Source organism: Salarias fasciatus, chromosome 12, assembly GCF_902148845.1.
Source record: "Salarias fasciatus chromosome 12, fSalaFa1.1, whole genome shotgun sequence".
NCBI classification, from domain to species: Eukaryota; Metazoa; Chordata; class Actinopteri; order Blenniiformes; family Blenniidae; genus Salarias; species Salarias fasciatus.
The window spans coordinates 30,229,337-30,252,631 of record NC_043756.1 but is presented as its reverse complement, the minus strand read 5'-3'; the positions used below and the strand labels follow the sequence as shown (position 1 = coordinate 30,252,631).

General features: G+C 40.9%; 1 protein-coding gene across 2 annotated transcripts in view; it reads left to right on the top strand.

Moving 5' to 3' along the window:
* LOC115397842 (protein unc-13 homolog B-like) overlaps nt 1–20,742 on the top strand; it is a 169,046-nt gene extending 148,304 nt beyond the window's left edge. For both annotated transcript variants that reach the window (XM_030104323.1, XM_030104322.1), the window contains 10 exons: nt 11,959–12,047; nt 12,348–12,485; nt 12,746–12,869; nt 13,763–13,807; nt 14,063–14,134; nt 15,010–15,157; nt 16,194–16,250; nt 17,075–17,158; nt 17,896–18,055; nt 18,136–20,742. In XM_030104323.1, coding sequence (XP_029960183.1) covers nt 11,959–12,047; nt 12,348–12,485; nt 12,746–12,869; nt 13,763–13,807; nt 14,063–14,134; nt 15,010–15,157; nt 16,194–16,250; nt 17,075–17,158; nt 17,896–18,055; nt 18,136–18,418 — 1,200 coding nt within the window. In that variant the 3' untranslated portion in view covers nt 18,419–20,742. The remainder of the gene's footprint in view (nt 1–11,958; nt 12,048–12,347; nt 12,486–12,745; nt 12,870–13,762; nt 13,808–14,062; nt 14,135–15,009; nt 15,158–16,193; nt 16,251–17,074; nt 17,159–17,895; nt 18,056–18,135) is intronic.
* Nucleotides 20,743–23,295: the final 2,553 nt, after the last annotated feature.

The following is a 23,295-nucleotide window of genomic DNA, read 5'->3' as shown; positions in this document are numbered from 1 at the left end:
CAAGTGGATCTGAAGCTACAATAAAACTTCAGCCTTTTAAGAACAACAACATATTTCACTTTATTTAAAATATATCTACCATAGTCAAATGATCAGTCACCACTAGTTCTGGAATATAGTCAGAAACGTTGCTTTAACTGTGTTGTCCTGATCTTCCTGTTGTGTCTTTTGTGTCCATTTGTCCCAACTTCACACTCGTAGGTTGACAACAAAGAGAAGGAGAAGGTTGGTTAGAGAGGCCGTGTTAGAAATAAGGTTTCTCCTGTTGTGTTGTGTTGTGTTGTGTTGTGTTGTGTTGTGTTGTGTTGTGTTCCTGCATTAGACTAATCTGTGTAGAAGTGTTGTGTTTTTTTAGGGATTTGTGCTTATTTGACCCATACATCTTTCTCTGTTGGTTCATAAAGTTTAGTTTTCTTTGACAGTTTTCTTGAAAACTGGATCTGATGTTGTGGAAAACGTTTCTTGGTGCCGTCACTGATCGTATGCTCGACATGTAATGTACTTTTAAAACAATGCCTACGCCAACTGCTGTAAATATTCAGTTTGGACAAACATTTTTTTTTCGTCAGCTTTTCATGCATCGCATTACGTGAGGCCGATGTTAAATCACAAGCACACCGTGCTGCCTGTCACAAGGCTTCGCACTGTTGAAAGACAGGCCTCCCAAAAAAGGCAAATCAGAAGAGATTAGGTCTTCAGATGGGGGAGATGTGGAGAGTTGGAGCTCAAACATGAATGATTAGGGGGCTGCATGAAATGGTAGCTTTAAAAATGTGTATTTATGGGGAAATGACAGAAGGCTACTCTAGTTAAAGGAGTTTTTAGATCATGAACAAAGATTAAAATAAGCACAAAAGGTCCTCTTTGGGCTGATTTAGATGTTTGGTACTCGTAAAAAGATTGGAAAATAGATTAACTCTAAGGTGCTACCTGGGCTGTATTCCTCTGTTTGCCTTTTAATGAAAACTGAGTGATTGTCAATTCTTGGCACTGCAGAGTAGTTTCTACCTAAAAACAGTGCTGAGGGGAAGCACTGGGTGTTATGAATCTGTGAGAACTGGAAATCTGCTGGAGGGGGAATCAGGATATTTGTAAATCTTCAGCAGCATGTTCTTTCTCTTCAGTGAAAAGGCACCAAAACACAGCGGTGCCTGAAAACATTATTGACACATTGATGAATGTTCAGCATTTGGTTGGGTTTTTGAGTCGATGTCTGGCTGAACGCGGCTGTTCCCCGTCTGTCCTCCTGTAGGATGAATCCTCGTCTTATGATGACAGTGAGGAGGAGCAGGAGAAGGTTTGATCTCATTGTGAAACACGTCCTCATGCTGGGACGACAGATTCGCTCATTTTTACCCGCATTGTGTTGACTGGTTCTCCCTGAGGTCCTTGGTGGTCCCACCCCCTGCTCCAACACATCAGGAGTGTCTCGCTGTCTTCCTGCAGCCTTTCATTCATATATTAATACATCTATTAAGGTTTGACGGAGAGAGAAGATGTTGAAAACATATTTTGTTGTCTGCATGTGGGCGGCTGAATACTTGAATTTTATTCGGGATTAATAAAGTATCTGCCATAAATCTCCAGAAAAGCCCATCTCTGAGGGAGCAGATAACAAGCAGAGAAAATAAAAGAACATAATAATCATATAGCAGATCAGAAACCTTCATCGCAGTCTGAAATCCCTGCAGATGAATGGTTGTGTATGAATATGTGGAGCGAGAAGAGGAGTGACAACTGGATAAGGTTTTCCAGCATTTCTAAACCTACAGCAGTAGAACTAAGAAAACAGTCCAAGATGAGCGAACTTCACCCTGAAACTGTCAAATATGAATGTGTGAAGCCTAACCGTAAGAGCAGAGGCTGTATCAACCTCTCCAAGTGAACATGGGAGCTGGCTACACATGAAAAGAGCTCAATAATAGCAAACTTGTGAAGCAGCGCTTCTAAAGGTGGTGTCCTGTGATAATAATTATGGACGAACAGTTTTTAAATTTATGATGCGGTCAGGCCAGGAGAGTTTTTTTTTTTTTTAAAACAACAGTGTTGAATTGTACTCTAACTTTAACACAGTAATTGTATGAGCCTTACTGCTGGTTTTCAAAAAGTTACTGTGAGATCAGGCCAAAGAAAATTCATAATAGTCAAGTGTAAGTCTCAAATGCATGAATGAGTTTGACCAGCGGGGCTCTTATATGGCAGTGACTGCTTTTTTTTTTTCACTGTCAACCAGTTTGGTGGTTTGTTGCGTGAGGATGTTGATCTCTGAAATATTTCATTTCTACCCTCTCCTCTCCTTCTGACACCACATCTCAATCACTCCATTAGACCTTGGTGTATTTTCTTCTGTGTGACTGTTTCATGAGGTGTATTCACGCGTTCTGTGACATTCATTCATTTTCCCTCCAACAATTATTTTATCATGATTTTGTCTTAATTTGATGTTTTTTTCTTTCATTCCTTTTCACTCCGAAGATTGACAAGGAGAAGGTGAGCAACAAAAAACTGAATTTGACTCACCATGCCAAAACATTTATCTTTATTCTTTGATTTCACATTTATGTTGTCATTTCTGTTTGTTTTCATGCTTTTCTAGTCTGAGTCCAAGAAGGAAAAGGTTAGTTTTTAGAAACTAGTTGTTGATTCTGACATTTGACCAATGCTATTAAATGCTCCCAATGGTTTAATAAGGTTTAAGTGTAAAAGTGTACTGTAGTATAAAGACAAAAGAGTTTTTATATTGATAAAGTAAAAGGCTCTGTCAGTGGCTGTGTGGTTATTAGCTTTGGGATACTTCATAAAGTGTAATTGAAGACAGTATTTCATATTGTTGAGGAATCAGGGTGAGACTTCAGACGGAGCTGAAGTCACCGAGCAGTGCAGGATTGCACAAAGGTTCCTAAAATATTTACTGTGATCATATTTAGAAACACAAAAACAAAGTCCTCTGAACAAAAGCCGTCCAAAAACGATTCCGGGGCGAAAGCGAGCGTCTGACAGACAGACGTATTTGACCTCATCTGTGCCGACACGAAGTGTGTTTCTCATCAGTGAGTTGTTACAGCACAGGTCTGAGGTCCAATTATGAGCCACCAAGGCTCCACAAGCCTGCAGGATTTGCTTTTGAACTCTGTCTCTGTAGCTCCTTCAGGAGCACGAGGAGCATGTAATTATAGCAGCGATTCTCAGGAAAGCCGGCGCTCTCTTCACCGCCGTCCCCGCGGGGTCAGCTGTCTGCATGTTGCTGCTAATTATCTTAATGCTGCTAAAGTGGACAAACTCCTGCTAGTGATACTATTCACGCCAGCTCAGTGTGGAGGTCTAAATCCTGCGTGTACCACAATAACACCTCGGGTTCTGCAAATGTCAGAGAGTGTTTTTAACCTGTTAGAATATCCAAACCGGAGAATCAGTGCATCTGGACGTACCAGGTCTACTGGTGAGGCACAGCCGGGAGCCAGTCAGAGGCTAAAACAGGAGATGAATCTATAAAAAAATGGTAGGACAAATAGGTATTTCAGAAAATATTCTATTAAAAAAAGAAAAAAACCTGATGATGAACTCATCTCCAGCCTTCTGTTTTACCAGCATCATGCAAGTTGAGCCCACAATGGCAGAAATATCTCATGAAAGCTTAGATATCTTGAATAATGTGAAACCTTTGAAAATACATCAGATGTTGAGGGGTTTATTTCATTGATAAAGATAAATAATTTCATTTTTCATTGAAAAAAAAAAACCTGACAATCATACATGAATAAATAGACACTTAAAAAGACATATTTTTAAAGAAATGAGCCATCACAAATGAGTAAAACAACAGAAAATAACTTAGAAACTATATTTCCATTCATTATTTCTTCTTTAGCTTAAACTCATTGTTGTTCCCAATTCTGCAGATAACTTTAATTGCATTTCAAGTACCTTTATAAATAAGAAATGCAGTTTTGTGTGTGTGAGTGTGTGTGTTTCCTGTATGTGGATGTGTTTGTCATGTTGTGTATCCTTGCAGGCTGAAAAGAAAGACAAAGAGAAGCAGGTTGGTGGGCTCTGAGTGGCGTCCTCCCTGTATGTGAAGGTCCCTGTTTTCAAACTGAACCTATTCAGAGCGTCTCTCTCCCTTGTCGTTTTGCTGAAATCCTTTATCTTGTTCTTCCTCACATTTAGATATTTATTTTCTCGTTCCTCTGTAGTTTAGTCCGGGAAAAAATTCATGTTTTCTGCTTTAAATATTTGCTTTCTTATTTTGTGCTGGAAGGAGGACACAGAGACCAAAGAGGTGGGTGTTTGAATTATTGATCACAGCTCTCACTGTATGGAGCCTGCGTGTCTCTAAAAATCCTCATATAAAGACTCATTGTTTGGAAAAATGACTGATAGTTTATTCAGTTGATTTTATAGCTTCTCAATATTTAAATTTCTTGCAATTTTTTGTGCCAAATAAAGCAGGATTGTAAAATGTAAGGCCCATGGGCCGAAAAGAGTCCGCAAAAGGCTCCGATCTGGTCCGCCAAACCACCAAGCAAATTGTGAAGATTAAGACATATGACAAAGCCAGTTTGGTCTAATTCAGTTGCTTTAAGACAATAAACTTGTTTTCATCTCTGTCCTCACAAACAACCAGCAAAGTTAAGATGTCATGAGAACATAAAGCAAAATGCAGCACTATGAACAACGTAGGAAAAAATGTTCAAGAAGTCACTCAGAAAATACAGAAAAGCACAAAACACTGCAAGATTGCAAAGGTTCTAACAGGAACCGGAATGACAGGAGTCAGGGATTAACTGTTAGATCTATGAAGTTATTCTCACATCACTTCATAAACCTTGTAAAACCTCAGCTGCCATACCACTACTTTTTTTTGTTTTAGATCAAGAAAAGATTGTATTGAAGCCTCAAATGCCACTTTTGTGTGATCCTGTTACAGATAATAGAAGTTCACTGTGTTTGCACGAAGTGAATTATTAAATATTTTAGAATATGTTCATGTGAAATACTGTAGCTTGAACAGGAATGAAGGCATTTAGAGATGTTTCAACATGTATATAGATCAGAAGTAAAGGTGCCTCTACAAATTAGGTGCAAATTTATTCTCCACCTTTTCCTGTTTGTATGTACTGTAGAGAGAGAGAGTGAGAGAGTGAGTGAGTGAGTGTGTGCGTGTGCATGCTTTGAGGTGAGAACCAATAGGAGCTGACTGTGTCGAGAGTTCTGTCTGCAACTTGTGTTGACTCAGACTTCTCCCAGAGTCCCTTTTCAAGTTTTCATTTGCCAAAAAAAAAAAAAAAAAAAAGGAGCTTGATGTGGCTGTGGCTCAGGTAACACACGGTGATTCAGACTGAGGATGTTTCCTCCCTGAGCTGAGTCATTTCTTGCAGGTTTTATGGGGGCTGTTAGTCACTCAGATCCTTTTCAGCAGCGTTTGGCTGAATTTTCTCAGTACAGTTTTATGTAGGTGACACGCTGAAAAAAGTCTTCTTCTACTTCATTTATATTCATGTTAATATATGTGGTTCTAAATTAACATACAGTTTTCCCATGCTGTTTTTTCTTATTATATTATCTTTTCTTTTTTATGTGTTCAGTATGTGTATATGTTATTATTTTTTAAGCTGCTCAGTGTACTATAAATTCAAGTTCATTAAAAAAATAAAGGTGATTTGACTACTTTGGTTAGTCATTCAAAACAAATTCAGTTCATTCATTAAAAAAGAAAACTAAATGAGTTAAAGTTGTGTCTGACCTGCCCATCCACCTCGTCCCACGAAGTGTAAAGTTTCCTTTAACCAGCATGTCATGATACATTTTTACCACTAGAGGGCCTCTGGCTTCACCTTCTGGCAATATTTTCACAACTGACTGTATCAGAAAAGAAATGTGTTTGTAACCGATTAATTTTTGTTTGTTATTCTTACCAGGTGAAGGAGGAAGTTAATAAGGTTGGTTTTCTTAGTCGCTGTCAACCCGATCTCTCCTCTGTGGACCTTTGACCTTTTTGCCACGCCTAGTAAACTGCATACCTGGATTTAAACTGTTTGCCATGATACAATGAACGTTCAAGTTTCCGTGTTATTCCAGTGTGCAACCATGGAATATTTCAGCTGGATTGTTGTTTGTAGTGTTTTGATTGTGGACATGTTGGTAAAGCAGCCTCCCAAACTGTTCAGTCAACGTGGGATGATTTTTCATAACCTAATAGAATGACCAGCCACACATTAACTTGATTTTCTAAAAAAGCTTACTGTTATTTCTAATGTGACTATTGGGTAATGAAGCTGTTTTAGTAAGAGAAGCCTACACAGCTGTGACATTAGCATCGAAGCTAACTGATGAGTAAAATAGTGAAAACAAATGAAGCTTTTTCTGGCAGTGGCCCTGAAGAGAAACAGTTTTCTTGGTTGCATTACAATTCACAAAGAAAATACAAGCTACAAATGGAGGAGATGGTTTTTTATCTTATTTGATGGTATTTTAATATCCAAGCTGCCGTGTAGTGAGTGAAGAGAGACTGTCAGTCTGCTGAGGATCGGACTGTTCATTGTATCATGAAGATGTGGTAACGTCAGCGCTCCCTCTTGTCTTGTAGCGTCCCCATAAACCCAAGGCAATAAACAGAAAGCTTTTATTAAAACCTCAACCCATCCTCTGCCACTCCGCCAGACGACACGTAGAGTCCTCATCCTGTCTTCATCTGCCGCGACGTGAAATCCCCCCGTTATGTTGATGTATTGTTTCCACTTTCCTCAGAGTCCTGCACTGAAGTGTCTTGCTACTTTTCTTTTTACATGTGTGCCTCTTCTTGCTGTTCTGTTTCCGGGCAGACTGAAACCGCTGCTGGCACCAAAAAGGTACAGTTGGATTGAAGAGAGCGATAAGATCTGTAGCTGTAGAGGAGACGCCTGATTTCACTGCAGTGAAGGAAGTGTGCGTCAGTTTGTGCAGAGCAGACTTTGATTTATTGCCTTTTTCTTGGCACTGTTGCACAGTCTTGTTAACTTTTAGACCATGTTTACGAAATGTTTTCAAGTGAAAATGGAAAACTGTCTTTGCGTCTTGGGTGTCTGTCTACGAGACGACGGAGGTCGGAGCCACTGAAAACACAACTTTTTGGAAATGGCTCCCAAGGTTGACATAGTTCTTTTGCAAATATGCAAGTATATGGACAATACCAACAATAGCGAGATCCAGAGTGTCTTGACTGCTAGTCCTTATTTACCTGGACTTGGTAGTTTTAGAGTTAAATCGCTGTAGTCGTAACCAAACTTTGTCGTCTGTCAGTTCAAATGTCCATGTACTCGTCATTGATAGTGTTGACAGCATATTGTTTTCCATGCAGCAAGTGTGTGTGGTTTTATTACAAAATCAGACAACAGCTGCCACGAGTGGCTCAACATAAAAACTACATTGCCGTGTAAACATGGTCTTTAAAGGGCAACTCCGGTTTTTTGACACCTGGACCTTATTTATAGGTGTGTGCATGCTCATATACTCACTCAGACAAACATCGTGCAGCTCGGAGTCCTTCAGAAGTTATTTAGATCCAAACGATGTAGCCGCACTAGCGGGGGGGCCACAGCAATGGAGCGTTAGCGCGGGACATAATCTCTGCAAAATCGCTCATTTCGGCTGTATTTCTTCATCCATCGCCAGTGTTATCATAAAGTCAGCTCGTCTACCGTCTTCAGGTGGGTCAGCTGAAGAGCTGACAGTTTTCGCTAACTTAGCCACAATTAGCTCGGATGGGAACGTTGCGGCGCTCCTCTCCCCAGCAGAGAGGCACTTTGAGTCGGCCTCGGCTGTCACGGTGCCCCGGCGTCTGACTTCCAGGGGCCGAGTTGGAAAACGGCCCTCAGCTGCTCCACGGAGGCTCCGGACACCGGCGAAGACGCAAGGCTCACGCGCGGCCGCTGGATGTCTCTCCTCGCCGGGAGGAAGCGTATCTCTGCTCCCCGGCGGATGCGCGCTCCACGCCGGCCGCGGGACGCACGACGGCCCGCCGCGACGGCCCGGAGCTCTCTCCTTGCCGGGAGGCAGCGTATCTCTGCTCCCCGGCGGATGCACGCTCCACGCCGGCCGCGGGACGCGCGACGGCCGGAGCTCTCTTCTCGCCGGGAGAATCCAGATCTCCGCCGCCCGGCGGATGCGCGCTCCGAGCCAGGCCGCGGGACACCGCCGGAGGCCCCCCTTCCGACCGAAAGGCAACCCAGCGCCGATAGAGGAAAAATACAGCTGAAATGAGCGACTTTGCATCGATTATGTCCAGCGCTAACGCTCCATTGCTGTGGCACCCCCGCTAGTGCGGCTACATCGTTTGGATCTAAATAACTTCTGAAGGACTCCGAGCTGCACGATGTTTGTCTGAGTGAGTATATGAGCATGACACACACCTATAAATAAGGTCCAGGTGTCAAAAAACCGGAGTTGCCCTTTAATGCTGCCACCATCAGACTCAGTGTAGCCCAGTATAACGCCACAAGACAAGGCGTCACACGCAGGAGGTTAACTGACACTCAGTACTTTAAACAGGAGACACTCGTACCGTCTGATTCAAGAATACACTGTAGGTCAGTCTGTGACTTTTCAGTGCTTTGTGTCCAATTTTTCTTTTGGAAGGTGGGATTTTTCACACTTTCCAATTACCCATAAATGCACCATGACCTGATGTGGCACAGTGTGGACTTCCCACCGAGACCTCATACTCTGAGACTCGCATGTCGCCACATTTTCTTGATGCATGCGAATCCCCTGTGGGCAGCCCACATGGAGTTCAATTATAAGCCCACACTACACTCCAAACACAGCGATTTCGTGGTCAAAGGTCACTGATTGATAAGCAGAAAGATGATTAGAAGCAGATATGATTGTATTTGTCGTCACCAGATCTGGACCACAACAAAAAAGACATATAAGTTAATCGTCATCAAGGCACCAAGTGAGGAAAATGTTTGATGTGACACCAGAGCGGTTATTTACAAAATCTATGAACTAGTCAATCATTTATTCAGAAAAAGGCATTATTTGGTTTACTTTTAAAAACTGTCCTTACATTTTCAACCATTTATTTGTCTTCAGCATAAGAAAACTAAATATTTTGGAGACATTTGGTTGAAAAAGGAATATTTCATATCTTTTCCATTTGGTTGCTCTTTTCTCAAATGATCTTGAGATGTTTCAACAGCTCTTCAGCTGTAGAAGTAATGTAAAAAGGCTCTTTTTGAAGTTTTTTTTTTCCTTTCGGTGGGTTCTTCTCCTTCCTTAAGGCTAAAGACTCACTGTGAGCTGCTCTCATCCTCGTCCAGCTGTCAGCAGGACAACATCTCTGCCCTTCTGCCACTTATGAATCATTATCTGGTCCGATTCAGGATTGCTCCAGCTATTCCAAAAGGACGTGCCACGTCCATGCGCATGGCCACCTTCAAAATCCCATAAAGATGTTTTATGGTGGTCTGCCACTGGACTCCACACAAACACAGCTGGATACTTTTCATCTTGGATTCAGACCAAGAGCAGATTTGTTCTGAAGCGGCTGGATGAATAGTCCCACCTTTCCATTTACTCCCCTGCAGCAGTTCTCAGTTGAAATGCAACATCCAAAAAAACACTGTCACTTGAAAGTCATTGCCCCCCTTTAGTCTAATTAATATGTGATGGCAGCCGGCCCGATGTCTTCTGCCTAATAACTCAGCCGGGCAGTTATCGATGGCACATTTTCTCAAAGACTCTTTGGGATGCTTTATCTTCTGGTCTTCTTGCGTCTTGGCTGGTGGAACATGTAGTGTACGCTTGATGTCCAGAATACTGATGAGCCACGGGGTTATTGGAGGCCTGTTGCCAGGCTTCTCGAGGCAGGTTTGTCCTACCGCTGTCACTGGCGAGGGAAAGCGACACTTTGTAGTTTCAGCCTTTGTAGGAGTTAGGGAATGGAGTTGGTGTCAGTCTGTCTGAGATGCTTTAGGTAAAGTCTAACTTGTGTTCAGTTAAGGTACAATACGACAAAAAAAACTATATAAATACTCCAAGTCTTGTGTGTGTTTTGTTCACTTCTCTTAAGAAATTTGCCAAAGTAAAAAGAAAAGAAATTGAAAATTTCCCAATCTGCTTTTGGTCTTGCAGGCCAGATTGGAGCGTCTTGCAGACGCGGTTTGGCCCACAGGCCTCATGTTTCACTCTCCTGGTCTAAAACTATTTATAGCACATACTTGTCATATAGAAATGTGAAAAACTGCCTTGAATAGTGTATGATGTGTGAGGAAAGCCTTTACCTGCTGCATGCTCAGTGTGGTACCGAGGCAAAGTTGCTGGATTTTCACCAGAGTTGTCTTTGTTACTCAAAACCTTCCAGATGACACTTAATTTTCATTTGTTGTTGGTTTCCTACATTTTAGAATTTTCTCATTTTACTCTTTTTGAGCTAATTTAGAGGTTGAAAATCCAGTTTTATTGCAGGTTATTATGTCCTCCTCACTGAACCTTTCACTCCTGTGAACCAGTTTAGCGGAAGAAAGTGTTAAGATGAAAAAAATAGGTTTTCACTGTATTCTACAGCCTTTTGTCATATTTTCTACATATCCTGCTCGAGCAGGAGGAAGCAGCTTCATATCTGGAGGCTGTCTTCTGCAGACACTCTGAATGGGTTAGAAGAGACACCAACCAGCCTGTCGTCTGTTTCTTTTGTTGAATGCACGTATCCTCCAGAGCTGTAATTTTTGTAATGTTTGAAATTTGACTGCATTTGGACTCCAGATCACTTCCCGCCACTGTGCGGCGTCTCACACTCACTTCCGTTATTCAGTCAGTCAGTCGCAGTGTGTATCACTGACTCAGGCACATGTCTGCGGAGACGAGGATCCAGTAACTCACTGTACTGTCTTCGCCGTAGCAGAACTCCTCAACCACTTTTATGCTGAGTTTTTCATACAGTGGGAGCTGCAGGCACAGTCCTGCTTCACACCATGAGGAGATGCATATACTGAGTCTGAGGTTTGCTGAAACCTCCTGACCCTCGGAAAGGAAATGGCGCCTACAGGAAAGTTTGAGCGCGACCTGTGTGGATGTTTCTGTGTTGTGTTCCAGCAGCAGTCCTCCAGTCATTTCTGTGTCAACAGGACAAACTCTGTTATCTGTTCATACTGACGTATATATCTGCATGGATTTGGCGTTTCTGCAGTGCAGCAAACCAATGAGGATATAGTCCACTGCGACATTTATGTGTATTAACGCAGTGTTTCACCCTCCATCTGGCCACAGATGTACGTAGATGGACTATAGTATGATCTCCTGGGACTTGGTAGTTTTAGAGTTCAGAGTCACCCCAATCACAACCTAACTTCTTCTTCCTGTTGTTACTGGTTAAAAAGAATTGTTTTCTCCATACGTGTGTGTGTGTGTGTGTGTGTGTGTGTGTGTGTGTGAATGTGTGTGTGTGTGTGTGTGTGTGTGTGGTGTCATTACAAACACAACCAAAACCGCCAACTCTGGCCTGCTGACTGTATTGTTTTTGTTTGAGTGTAAACGGACATCGTGTTCAAAATGTTGCGTCGTCATGTAAATGGGGCCTAAATCACGAACTGACTGTGAACGCTGACACTGACAGGGAGTCTGGTAGCCCTCCTCACATTACCTATATTAATCCCTTGCAGTGTTTGGTGAATCTGTCTTAAACATCCTTTTGAGTATTTTCTCAACCTTTGGGGCCAAACTCTTGATGTGTTTCAACAGGTACTCTGTTTATGATTTGTTGGAGCTGCCATGACGCACATGTAACTGAGTCTGGCTTCAGATGTTCAGTCTGGACCGTCGCTGAGATTTATTTTCAGGGACGTGTTTTGTTTAATTGACGTTTTTGGGCTCTTTGCAGTCCGGAGCTGGCTGCAGGAACGATTCTGCAGCCTTGAAATAACCTGTTATCGCTTCCCTCCTGCTGTCCGTCTCTTTATGTGTGTGTGTGTGTGTGTGTAGCTGGATACAGAGGCAGCCGACATCCTCAATGAGCTGCAGTTGAAGCTCAGCACCGTTCTGGACAACTTCAGCGCCATGTTTGCCAAGAGGTAACACACACACACACACACACACACACACACACGCGTCTGTGCTTGTTTTAGTGGGGAGGCTCAATGCCTTCACGCTTTACCTCCACTTTAACTTTCACAACTTACTTCAAACCGAAACCTAGAAGCATGTGTCAGCCCTGCAGCGACCCTTTGAAGGTGTTTCAGAAAGTGAAGACGTGCAAAAATTTTCCTCGGTCTGACGCTGAAGTCGGTATCCTCAGAAACATCGGCCGGATGCCTCTGCCCGCCTTTCACCGGATGTTTTTGTTCAGTCTCTGCCTCCCTCTCTCCCTGCAGCTTCCAGACTCGTATCACCGGCTGCATGCGTCAGATGGCTGAGATCCTCTACCAGATGAAAGGCCCGCCCAACCACAACACTGCAGAGGCGGACGCCGACGCCATGCTCAGGCCCCTCATGGAGTTCCTGGATGGGAAGTAAGAGCGCCGGACTCAATCTCCCAACCGAACACTCGGAAGTGAATCACAGCTTCCACCAAATATCCACAAGGGAAACTAAAAATGACTCCTTTATTGGAGTTTTTGCAGAAGTAATGAAGTTACTTCACTAGTTAACCTGGAAATACTTAATTTGGAAGTAACTTTTTGCTTCACTTTTAATGTTTTCCTCATTGAGACTCAGCTGCAGCTCTGATTCTGCTCATACTTCTTTTCTTTCTGTTTCTTTTGTGAACCAGTCTCAGTGTTTTTGCTGACATCTGTGAGAAGACGGTGCTGAAGAGGATCCTGAAGGATCTGTGGAAGATCGTGCTGAGCAGCCTGGAGAAAACCATCGTGTTGCCTCAGAGCAACGACAGCCTGGTAAACACCGCTAACCTGACCCCAGTCTGTAACACTGGATGACTGCCCACCCTTCCTGCCCCCTGCTGTATGATGAGATGAACAATCTAATATTCTTTAGAATTATTCTAAACATGTTCTCTTCGTCTTCTCCTCTTACGCGTGGGTTGTAACATGTACAGCTGTCCATAGGGAGGATATTAATTGGAGGACAGTGAATACTAAACCCATACTTCACACTGAATTTCACTTTTTAAAGTTTGTTTTTCCATAAGATCAAAGTTAAGACATTTCACAGAAACAGTGGTGAAGTTTTCTCCTAAAAATGAACTGAATAGAAATTATTTTATATTCCAAAAATGTTGTCTTATTATTTTAACTGAATGAAACTGCATCAGTCATTGCTGTTAGATATTATTCCTCCTGATCCTGGGAAGATGACTTTTTACCTACGTTTCAATATTTGGTGAACATGAGCCAAATTTCCTTAGAAAAAAGCTCCTTTGATGCTCAGTCATCTTGTTGACAAGTTTCCTTTCGACCCAATTTATTATAAAAGTCTCATGGCCGTTTTCTGTTAATTCCACCAACTTCTTCTGTGTTGTTTTTTAAGAATCTATCCCTGAATTTTGTGCCAAGTCGCTTCCTTTAAGGTCTAAAAACGTTTTTTTTTTTTTTGTATTTTAATGGAAAATTATCATATTATCATACTTTGAGCATCTGATATGTTTTTCATGTTCTGCTCTGAAATATTGATCAAAGTACACTTGTTGATATTTTTATGCGCTTGCTTGAGTCGCAGACTGGCTACAGAACTCTGCTGCCTCCTACTGGTCAATGGAAACAGCTGCAATGCTCTTTAACATGCTGGTGAGATATACTGTGGTTCACATTAACTGTTTTTTTGCCTGCAGGGAGCTCAACTCCTCACAGCAGCTAAAGGACTGTCCAATCTGAAGGTAATGTTCATTATTATTATTATTATTATTATTATTATTATTATTATTATCATCATTAAATCTAAAATACAGAAAAGAAGACTGGAAGTTTACTTCATTTATTAATCCATTCCAAAGTTTTTTTGTGTTTATTTGCTTTGTGCAGTACTCATCTACAGTAATACTGTCCTTTAAATCAGTGACCAGTGGATTTAGTGATGTTGTTTCTGTTTCAGTATTGATGGTGATTGTGAGTGTGTTCTGTGGTTGGTGTAGGGAGGAGGTGAAGCCAAAACTCTGACGCCAAAGCAATGCATCATCATCGACGCGGGACTGGAGACCATCAAGGTGAAAAAGACAATGAAATAATATAGCAAGGGAAACACCTCTGTCAAGGTTTTTAGAAACCATAGGTCATATTCTGTAGGCTTTACTGAAACATCTTAAACCAATACAATTTTCCAGTTTTATATCGCTTCACTTGACCCTTTATATGCTCATTAAAATGACAGAAAATGTAATTTGATTATTTATTTTGAAATAAATACATTTAAACATTTAAAAACGGACCAAAATCTATTTAAAAAGTCACAATTTATCCCAATAGCATTGATTATTTGTGATCCGATCTGGTGGGACTAATTCACTTTTCATGGTCGAGTTTTCAACCTTGACTGAGCAGGACGTCCCCATACGGGACGCCTGATGGCCCTGGACAGCTCTGTGAGTGGCCGACTGGTCCCCCCCGGATAATGAATATGATTAAATTGCATTTTATGTAGCCCTGGAACTAAAATAAGTTTGACACTCAAAGAGTCCGTATGCATATAGGAAAACATTCTTATTTAATAGATTTGAACTTGACTTTCTTTGGTTTTGAAGAAAGCGGTTTAAAAAAAAAAGTTAGAATTTTAAAATGTGCTTTAAATTACATCAACTATATAACAAGTACAAATAATTATTTACTGTAAGTTTAAATGTGTTAATAAATAAATGGTTTGGACTGTTTTGCTGATTTGAAGACAATGATCCTTCTTTTTAAACTCTTCTTTCACATATCATCACTGAAGTTAAACTCTGATTTATTTGCTTCCTGTGAAAGTCAGCATGTCTTAAGATATCTTGCATGCACAGTCAGCACTTTGTCACAGTCAGTAATTTGCCAGCTCTGGCGTGATTAATTTTTTTCTTAAATGCACTTTTCCTTCTTTCTCCTCTTCCAGCAATACTTCCACGCAGGAGGAAACGGACTGAAGAAGGCCTTCGTGGAGAAAAGTCCTGAGCTGGCTTCACTGCGTTACGCTCTGTCCCTCTACTCCCAAAGCACCGACGCTCTCATCAAGACCTTCGTCACCACACAGCACTCCCAAGGTGGCCTCACACACACACACACACAGTCACACACACTCGATCCCCTCATTTCTTAAGCTCCTTTCACCTCTAAACCTTATTTCACCTCATTTACTGAAAACTGTCTTATTCCAAACTCAATCTAAATCGCCACTCACTGTGGACGGAAAAGAAAATCTAACACTTGCCTGTAACGCAACAAGTTTAGACATTTTAAAAGTAATATATTGGAATAACTTGTCAATCATGCAGTAAGAAAAGACTGCTGCAGAGTATACATTGTCAGCGAATCAGTATGATGAATTAGTCATCCGATGTAACTATTTCTTAGCAAAATGCTGCAAAAAAAAAAAAAACTTCATTCTCCAAGCAATGCAGTGCAAGTATTTTTTAAGTTATTAGAAGAATTTATTCCATTTTCTTTCTTCCATTCATGAAAAAATTCAAATAGGTTCTGGTTTGATTAGCCTCCCATATATTCAAATATGTTTCTCTACATTTTTTTCTTCATTTGTCCATGTGATTCATCTGTGATGCCCAATCACATGCCTGGATTTTAAGTATTAATACAACATTTTTAATAACAGGACAATTCCTTAACATTCATTTCATTTCTTCAATGTTTTTTAATGCTACTTCTGTCATGTAATAACCCGATTAAAGGAATGGTCACATATAACATAAGAAGGGATCTAGAACTGATCTGTTATTCAGGAAAGGAGGTTGTGAGACCATCCAGTCCCACCCTGAGAGTTCCACCTCAGAATTAACACCTTCAAAGGCAACACAGCAGGATATTTAGGGGAAATATTACCCTCTCTGTAAGACCTGAAGTCTCTCACAGTCACTGCTGGTGACGAACTGAGCAATCCTAGCCATTAAGCCTAACTCTGATCTAATCTCCACCTTAAAACGTGTAGTAAACACTTGAATGGGAACTGTTGGGTTCTGGCATCATTATCCCAAAGGCAGGTGGGTCAGGGAATCGTATGAATGCCTGGTTTGGGATTCAAGCTGAATAAAAGTTTAATTGAAGCGTTCTCTCCTTTTTCCCCAGTGCATGATGGGATGGGCATCAGAATCACCGGCAATGAGAAGATCCGTCCTGATCGAGGTGCGTTCACAACGCTTCAAGACGAGGACATTTTTATACTTGTTTTTTATGCTCATGGAGATTCAACAGGCCTCATCTAAAGACAAGCTAACAATAATCACAAGAATACACACTATATTTACTTTGTACTTTACATGCATAAATCTCACAGCGCTACAACAGTGAACCAACAAATGACCATTAAAAATAACCATAAAAATTCATTTAAATCATGAAAAAACAGTAAAAAAAAAAAAAGAGTATTTGTGGTTGTGTAGTGCCACTCTTAAGGGATGTTTCCCAAACTGTACACTTTGTGTGGTATGGTAAATTATTTCAAGAAAAACAAAACATTAAAGTCAAATTATTAGAAAAAAAATAAAAGTTAGAACAATATTAAAAGGAAAACTAAAGCAATTTCTAATATAAGAACAATACTGTATGTCAAGAACTAAATAACTTACCTAAAGAAAATGTATTTTAATAATAATACATGAATATCACTGTATCAACAGTGCATGAAGATAATTGTGGTGATAATAGTATTAAAGATGAGGACTCATGAGAAAAACTAAATATATTGGTGATATTATGTACTAGTGAAAAGTTAATGCAACATAGTTTCATTTGTAGCCATAAAAATTGTAGCATTTGCTGAAGAATGACGCAAACCTTTTTTTTTTTTTTAACATAGCTTATTTATTAACTAAAGCGTTTTTTTGAACAATCTTGCTAATAGCTGGAATTGGAAATATGAAAATTGGCTTTTTGATGCTGCATGTTTCAAAAAGTGAGTATAGGTGTTGTTTATTTTACATGTGTTCATGTGCTTCTGCGTCACACAGGTTCAGGCGTGGAGAAGCCCATCGGAGAGGCCATGCTGCAGATCGACATGATGCTGGGGAAGGATCGTAAGGTCAACGTTAGAGGTGAGGCACCCGAGTCCGAGTCTGCTATAGAAACATGGAACGTGTCCTTTTATTTGAGTTAATCGTCTCTGCAGTCATTAGTTTGAAGCTTTTCGATCCCTTTGGGCTGGCACTGGTTTATGTGTTTAATATTGATCCTGGGAAATTGAATCAATTGCTATTACATTAAATATTACAATAAAAACATCTCGCTGTTCAGTGAAAGGCTTATTGAGATTTATTTCTGAAAGGACCAATAACAACCGAGTCATCCCATGGTACTTTACAGAAGAGAACCCAACTACTGAGCAAGTGTCGGAGACAGTGGAAAAGAAAAACCTGCTTCTGAAAAGATGAAATCTGCAGAACCAGACTCAGAGGAGGAGACTTTCTCATGTACCATTTCCTTTTTAAATCCTCGAAAGAGAGACGGCATGTTGTGACCTAAAGTTAGATGAAGTGGAACAGACTGAATCAAACTGATTAATCATCTCTTTGTTCTCACTTTTGTCTGAGTATCAAGCTTAAAAAATAACTTTAACCCAATAGCCCTCTTATTCTTCACACTGACACTTTTAAACCCACAGAGGAACCGACTGAAGGCCCCTTGCCACCACTTTTGGGTTCTTGTAGATTTCTCTCCGTCTGTTCTTTGAACATGTAAGATGGTTCATCTGGACAAAACCATTGTTTCACCTCGATGTTATTTGTCCCCTCATATTGATGGATCACTGTGAAATCTTCCACTCTGTGTGCAGTCATCGCGGTGAACGACATGAAGTGGCAGACTTCAGGGATGTTCCGGCCGTTTGTGGAGGTCTCCATGGTCGGACCCTTCCTCGCTGACAAGAAACGCAAGTTCACCACAAAATCCAAGAACAACAGCTGGACAGCAAAGTTCAACGAGGCTTTCCAGTTGTGAGTTTCAAATCAACAGCACACAAACTTGTCTATAAACTTGTGATTGCCGTAAACAAATCTCCCTTTCTGCTCGGCAGCGTCTTGGGTAAGGAATCCCCAGACTGCTACGAGCTTCAGGTGACGGTGAAGGACTACTGCTTCGGCCGGGCGGACCGGGTGGTCGGCGTGGCCGTCGTTCAGCTCCGCGACGTGGCCGACCGAAAGAGCTGCGTGTGCTGGTGTCCCCTGGGCCCACGGATTCACACGGACGAGACGGGCATGACGGTGATGCGCATCCTGTCCCAGAGGCCCGCCGACGAAGTGGCCAAGGAGTTCGTCAAGCTGAAATCTGAAACCCGGCCAGTGGAGGAGGGAAGATGAGGAAGATGAGGTTCCGGCTTCAAATCAGACAGTGGGGAAATATTTAAAAGTGTGACACGGAGAAGTACCGAGCAGACAGAAGAATGTACATTCTGTGTGAGGGTATTCTCCAAAAATCAAGACTGTCACATAACGTATGGGCGAATGAGTAGGAAATCTGGAAGAAAATATCCCAGGATGCATTGCTGTGGGTTTTTCTGTCACTGTGAAAAAAAAAAAAGATGGTAATTTTTCTGCTTACGGCAGCATTTCATGAGAGAAATCACGTTCCTATTTAGATACAGCTCCATGACAAAGCTTCTCTGCTGAACTCCCCTGAGGGGAAGTAAACTCCAAAAGAAGAAATCAGTCAAATTGGTTCTGGATTTTGAAGGTATCACTCTAACCATGCCGGCAAGCTGAATTCTCACGGTATTTGTTCACACACACCATGAGAAGCCATCTTGCAGCGCTCATGCGCTCGGGCTCGAGTTTTGTCCTTCGGACCAATTACGCGTTGTTTAGGGCGGGACATGAAGCTTTGACGAAAGCAGGAAGCGACGGACTGCTAATAATATTAGCATGACTCGCGAAACATGTCCCGGATGTCCCGACAGCGATTAAATCTGTTTTGGATGAATCCTCTATTGCCTCTTTCAGGGTGATGATGTCCGCCTCCATACGTCGCAGTTTTACACGTGCGCTTCGACTTGGTCATATCATCTGATAGCTGACACCTGATTTCTGCTAATCCGTCCGCCACGCATTTGTCGTTGGTCAAGCGGAGTTTTTCAAAAATTAGCGCAGTGTTTGTCAGTACGCCCTTAATGCGCAGATTTTCGCTACATAAACGGCAAAAGTCCCTCGACATCTTGTCATGAATCTCACTTTCTATCCACCGTGGGTGTGACTGTTGATATTCACTTGCCGGGCGCATGCTGTCGATGTCATTTTTTTCTTTGTGGTGATTGGCTGAAACCAAACATGGTTAGGCGGGCGCACGGTGTCCTTCCATCCAAGGAACGCAGAGTTCTACAGCAAGTCCCTCCTTCTCCGAACGGATTTGGCGGGTGAAATCCCAGATTGCCTTGTGCAGCAATTCGTTGATATGACCACAGCCATAACCGATAACCCTGACCTTTTGGGTCATTCGGGGTGCCGATCTTTGTCTCATTCAGGAGAGATTTTAAAATCAGTTTCTCCAATTTCAAAGCTCAGTGGAACAATTTTAGTTGTTTAGAATTGTTACATCTGTGAACACATAGAATGTACTCGAAGTAAGCTAGGCTGTATTTGGAAAGCATAAGAAAGACACTCTACACAAAACTGACACATAGAGCAGGGTAGAATCACCGGAGATTCTCTTGTAAAGCCTTTAAATTCCAGAGAAATATTTCTCAAAAGTTACGTACTGAAGCTAGCTCTAGTAGCCACTAACAAAGTTTACAATAATCTGGAACAATAAATCGTTAAGGCAGCCAAAGTGAAGAGATTTCAGCTTCCAGAGAGTTGAAGCATCATCATGCAACAGTGATCTGTTTTTGTAGAGAATATCAGAATATCACTAAGATACGTTGCCTACGTTTTTTTTGTCTGAACATGTTAAATGTTAAGGAAATCAGAAATACACACTGAATTGACATTTTGCAGCAAGTTCTAATCCAATAAACAGCCTTAAAAGAAGCCAGCCTACTAATAAAAGCGAGCTTATAAACGCTAGCTAAGAAAGCTAGCCTCTATTTTACCGCTTGAAACACAGATGATTCAACTAAGACTGAGTCAGAAAACAAAACGTGACTGTTTTCTTTAAGTGGCAAAAGAGTGTGTGACTGACCAGCTTAGTCTGTAGCCGGTGAGGATTTGAATCTTGAGTTACCGGTATTAGTGCTAAATTATGACTGTGAGGATCAGAGGTGGACGACTGAGGACGACCTGTCTTCATGTAGGACAGAAATTAAGCATTTTTGAGTTTGTTTCTACGTAAACACACCTGACGCCACAGCCTTGTCATGCATGTACTCTTACACACATTAGTCCTACATAACTGACGGGAATTTAACACACAACCAGTTTCAACTATCAACTGTTTACTACGTGCCAAGGAACAGTGTTTCCAGCAAAGCCACGTTTGACAAGCTCTCTGTGCATTTTGGGTTGTTTGCTGACAGATGTGACCTTTGCAGACATCAGACGGTGGAGCGAAGGCAGAGCGGACACGCCGCTGTGGGCTGGATGAGTGCAACGGCCACATCTGGAATCAACTGAACACTTGCACTCTGTTGAAAACCAACTGTAAGTTTGTAAAAAAAAAAAAAAAAAAAAAAAGAAGATGAAATGAAAGCCTACAACCAGAGCATGTATTTATTGTACACTACTAGGATGGTGATTTTTTTTTTTCAATGTATGTACTGTGAAATAAACATTGATGAAATGTATGTAAAGTATTTATCACTATTCTGATGTGACATAGGATATACTTGTAACGATATTTTGTACATAAAACATTTATGAATCAAGTGCTTGGCTCCCAGTTTGTGTCACGGCTCACTGGTTCGTCAGTTTTCCAGGTTTAGCTCTACAGCAGCTGAAACCATCTCCTGGATAAAGTGATATAGAAGAGCAATCGATGGATGGATTCACAGCTTCAGGGCAAAACAAGGGTCTTTGTATTAGTAAAGAAAAACGTTCACTTATGTATTTTTTCAAAATTACTTTTATTTCTGCTCACTTGTAGGTTGGTCAGCTCCCATGTAGGAAAACCCTGAAACATCAGTACACTTATCAGCGTCCATACTGTGTGATTGACATCTTAAAACCATATTTCAAACCTGAGGGAGGGCTTACTCTCCGTTACAGACTAAATACAAATATATAGTCAAAGCCACAGCTCTATCAAACCACAGACAACAACGTACATTCAGCAAGTGTCTGGTGAGATTAAAAGAAATCCTGCTAAATGAGTTTATGGTGAAAAAAGTGCATTGTTAAAACAATACATTTCCATTCTTGTATTGCAGGAGATGAGAATTCATGTAAGAATTCTAAGAAAAAAATGATTTTTTTTTTTTTTTTTTTGGTGATCATCAGTGTTTTTCCCACCTTTGGATGTATGACTATATGTTGAATGGGTGGATGAATGGATGTGTCACCCAAAGTGCTTCATGTGGTAAACTGTCTAATTTCTTTTTCAAATTAACATATTTAGGTAGTTCAGTGGGATGAAATAATTTTTATATAACATTGCTCATAAATCTAAATAACAAATTGCATTTGACATACACAAAAATGAACTAACTGCCGTAGTATGATATGAATTGTACACAACCCTGATGAAACTAATTTGAGTCTAATTTAGGGTTTTAAGTCTGAAATAACAACTGCACACATTTTTTTTTTTTTACATGGCATCAACATTGTGTGATCATTAGCCAGGAACATCTTTCTGAATCTACCAGCTGATTCAAATAAATAGGTGAAGCGATAAGGACAAGGGCAAAGGTTTTAACAACCATTACCAGTGTGAGGTAGAATATTTCTCCCACTTGAATACCACGTTTCTTAAAGTTCAGCAGTAAACATTGTCATGACAGCCTAATAAAAGATTCCGTTCATCTCTGATCACAATACTGATGGCTGTATGGAAATGTAGCCTTTCCTGGAAACCTTTGCCTGTGAACACAGTGCACCACTACACCCGAGGAAAACTCGAACACCAGCTCTGGATTATACTGTCCATCTGTATTTTTCTCTCTTTTCGAGTGGAGAGAGATACAGATAAATTAGGTGAAGTATGGCTAAATTAGTAAAATAACTAAAAAAAGAAAAAAAAAAGAGGCACTTTCCATGTAAGGACTGTTTTCTTCACATTCTAAAACAATTACAGTAAACAAACAAGAATTTTATAACTTCACTGTTTAATAACGGCAAATCTGTAAATGTGAATTTCCTTAGAAAGTATTTATTTGGTACTTTGGTACTTAGTGTGAGAATATCTATGAGCTGTGTGGTTTAAAGAGTAAATAGTGCAGGTTTTACTACGGATGAAAGTTGTATTTGCATTTACACTGTGCATTATCTTATTTTTTAAAATAAATATCTATTGAATCTACCAGGTTCAGGTTCAGGTGCATTTCGACACTCTGATCGACTGAGCTGTAAATCCAAACTGAAGCCTGATCTAAAACACTTCCAGAGTTTAGCAAAAGGAAGAGCTGAAACAGCTCTGAATTTGCAGATATTTTTAGATTAAAAGACTTCAATCTTTAAACTTTAGTAGGCTGAATTATTATCTAGTTTAGTGCAGAGAATTTTGTGATTATAAAAAATATTTCCTTTTTTTTATTTCAATGGCTTGATGCTTAAAGGTGCATTAAGGAGTTTTTCAACCTTAAAAATACTTATTTTCCACCATAAATATTTTACACATTTTTAATGCTGTGTACAATGTGCCCTGACATATTCATTACCAGAACCTCTAACAGCGCTAAACTGTCACATGAAAGTCACAGTGCCGGTCCGGCTCCAGAGTTTTTTGGGGGAGTATTTGAAAGGAATGGCGTAATGCGCGCTCTGGCTGGATAGGTTTCATTTTGTCCGCCATTACTCGTCCAGATGCTTAGTGAGCAACAACTGAGCAGGATCTTCCAGAAAGTCAGAACAGACTGGCTTCTAGCACTGCCACAGCTCCACACAGACTCCACCAGGGAGAAGAAACTTACATCTTACTTGAGCGCTACTAAACGAGCGAGGAAGGAGTTCCCCTCTTCCGTGCACGGGAGCCACAGGGACGAGTTTTTCACTAAGCTGCATTACGCCCAAGGCCTGCAGGGGGCGCTCTTTCGCATAAAACGTGCAAACTCCTTAATGCACCTTTAAATTAAAAAAATCAGTTAATTTTA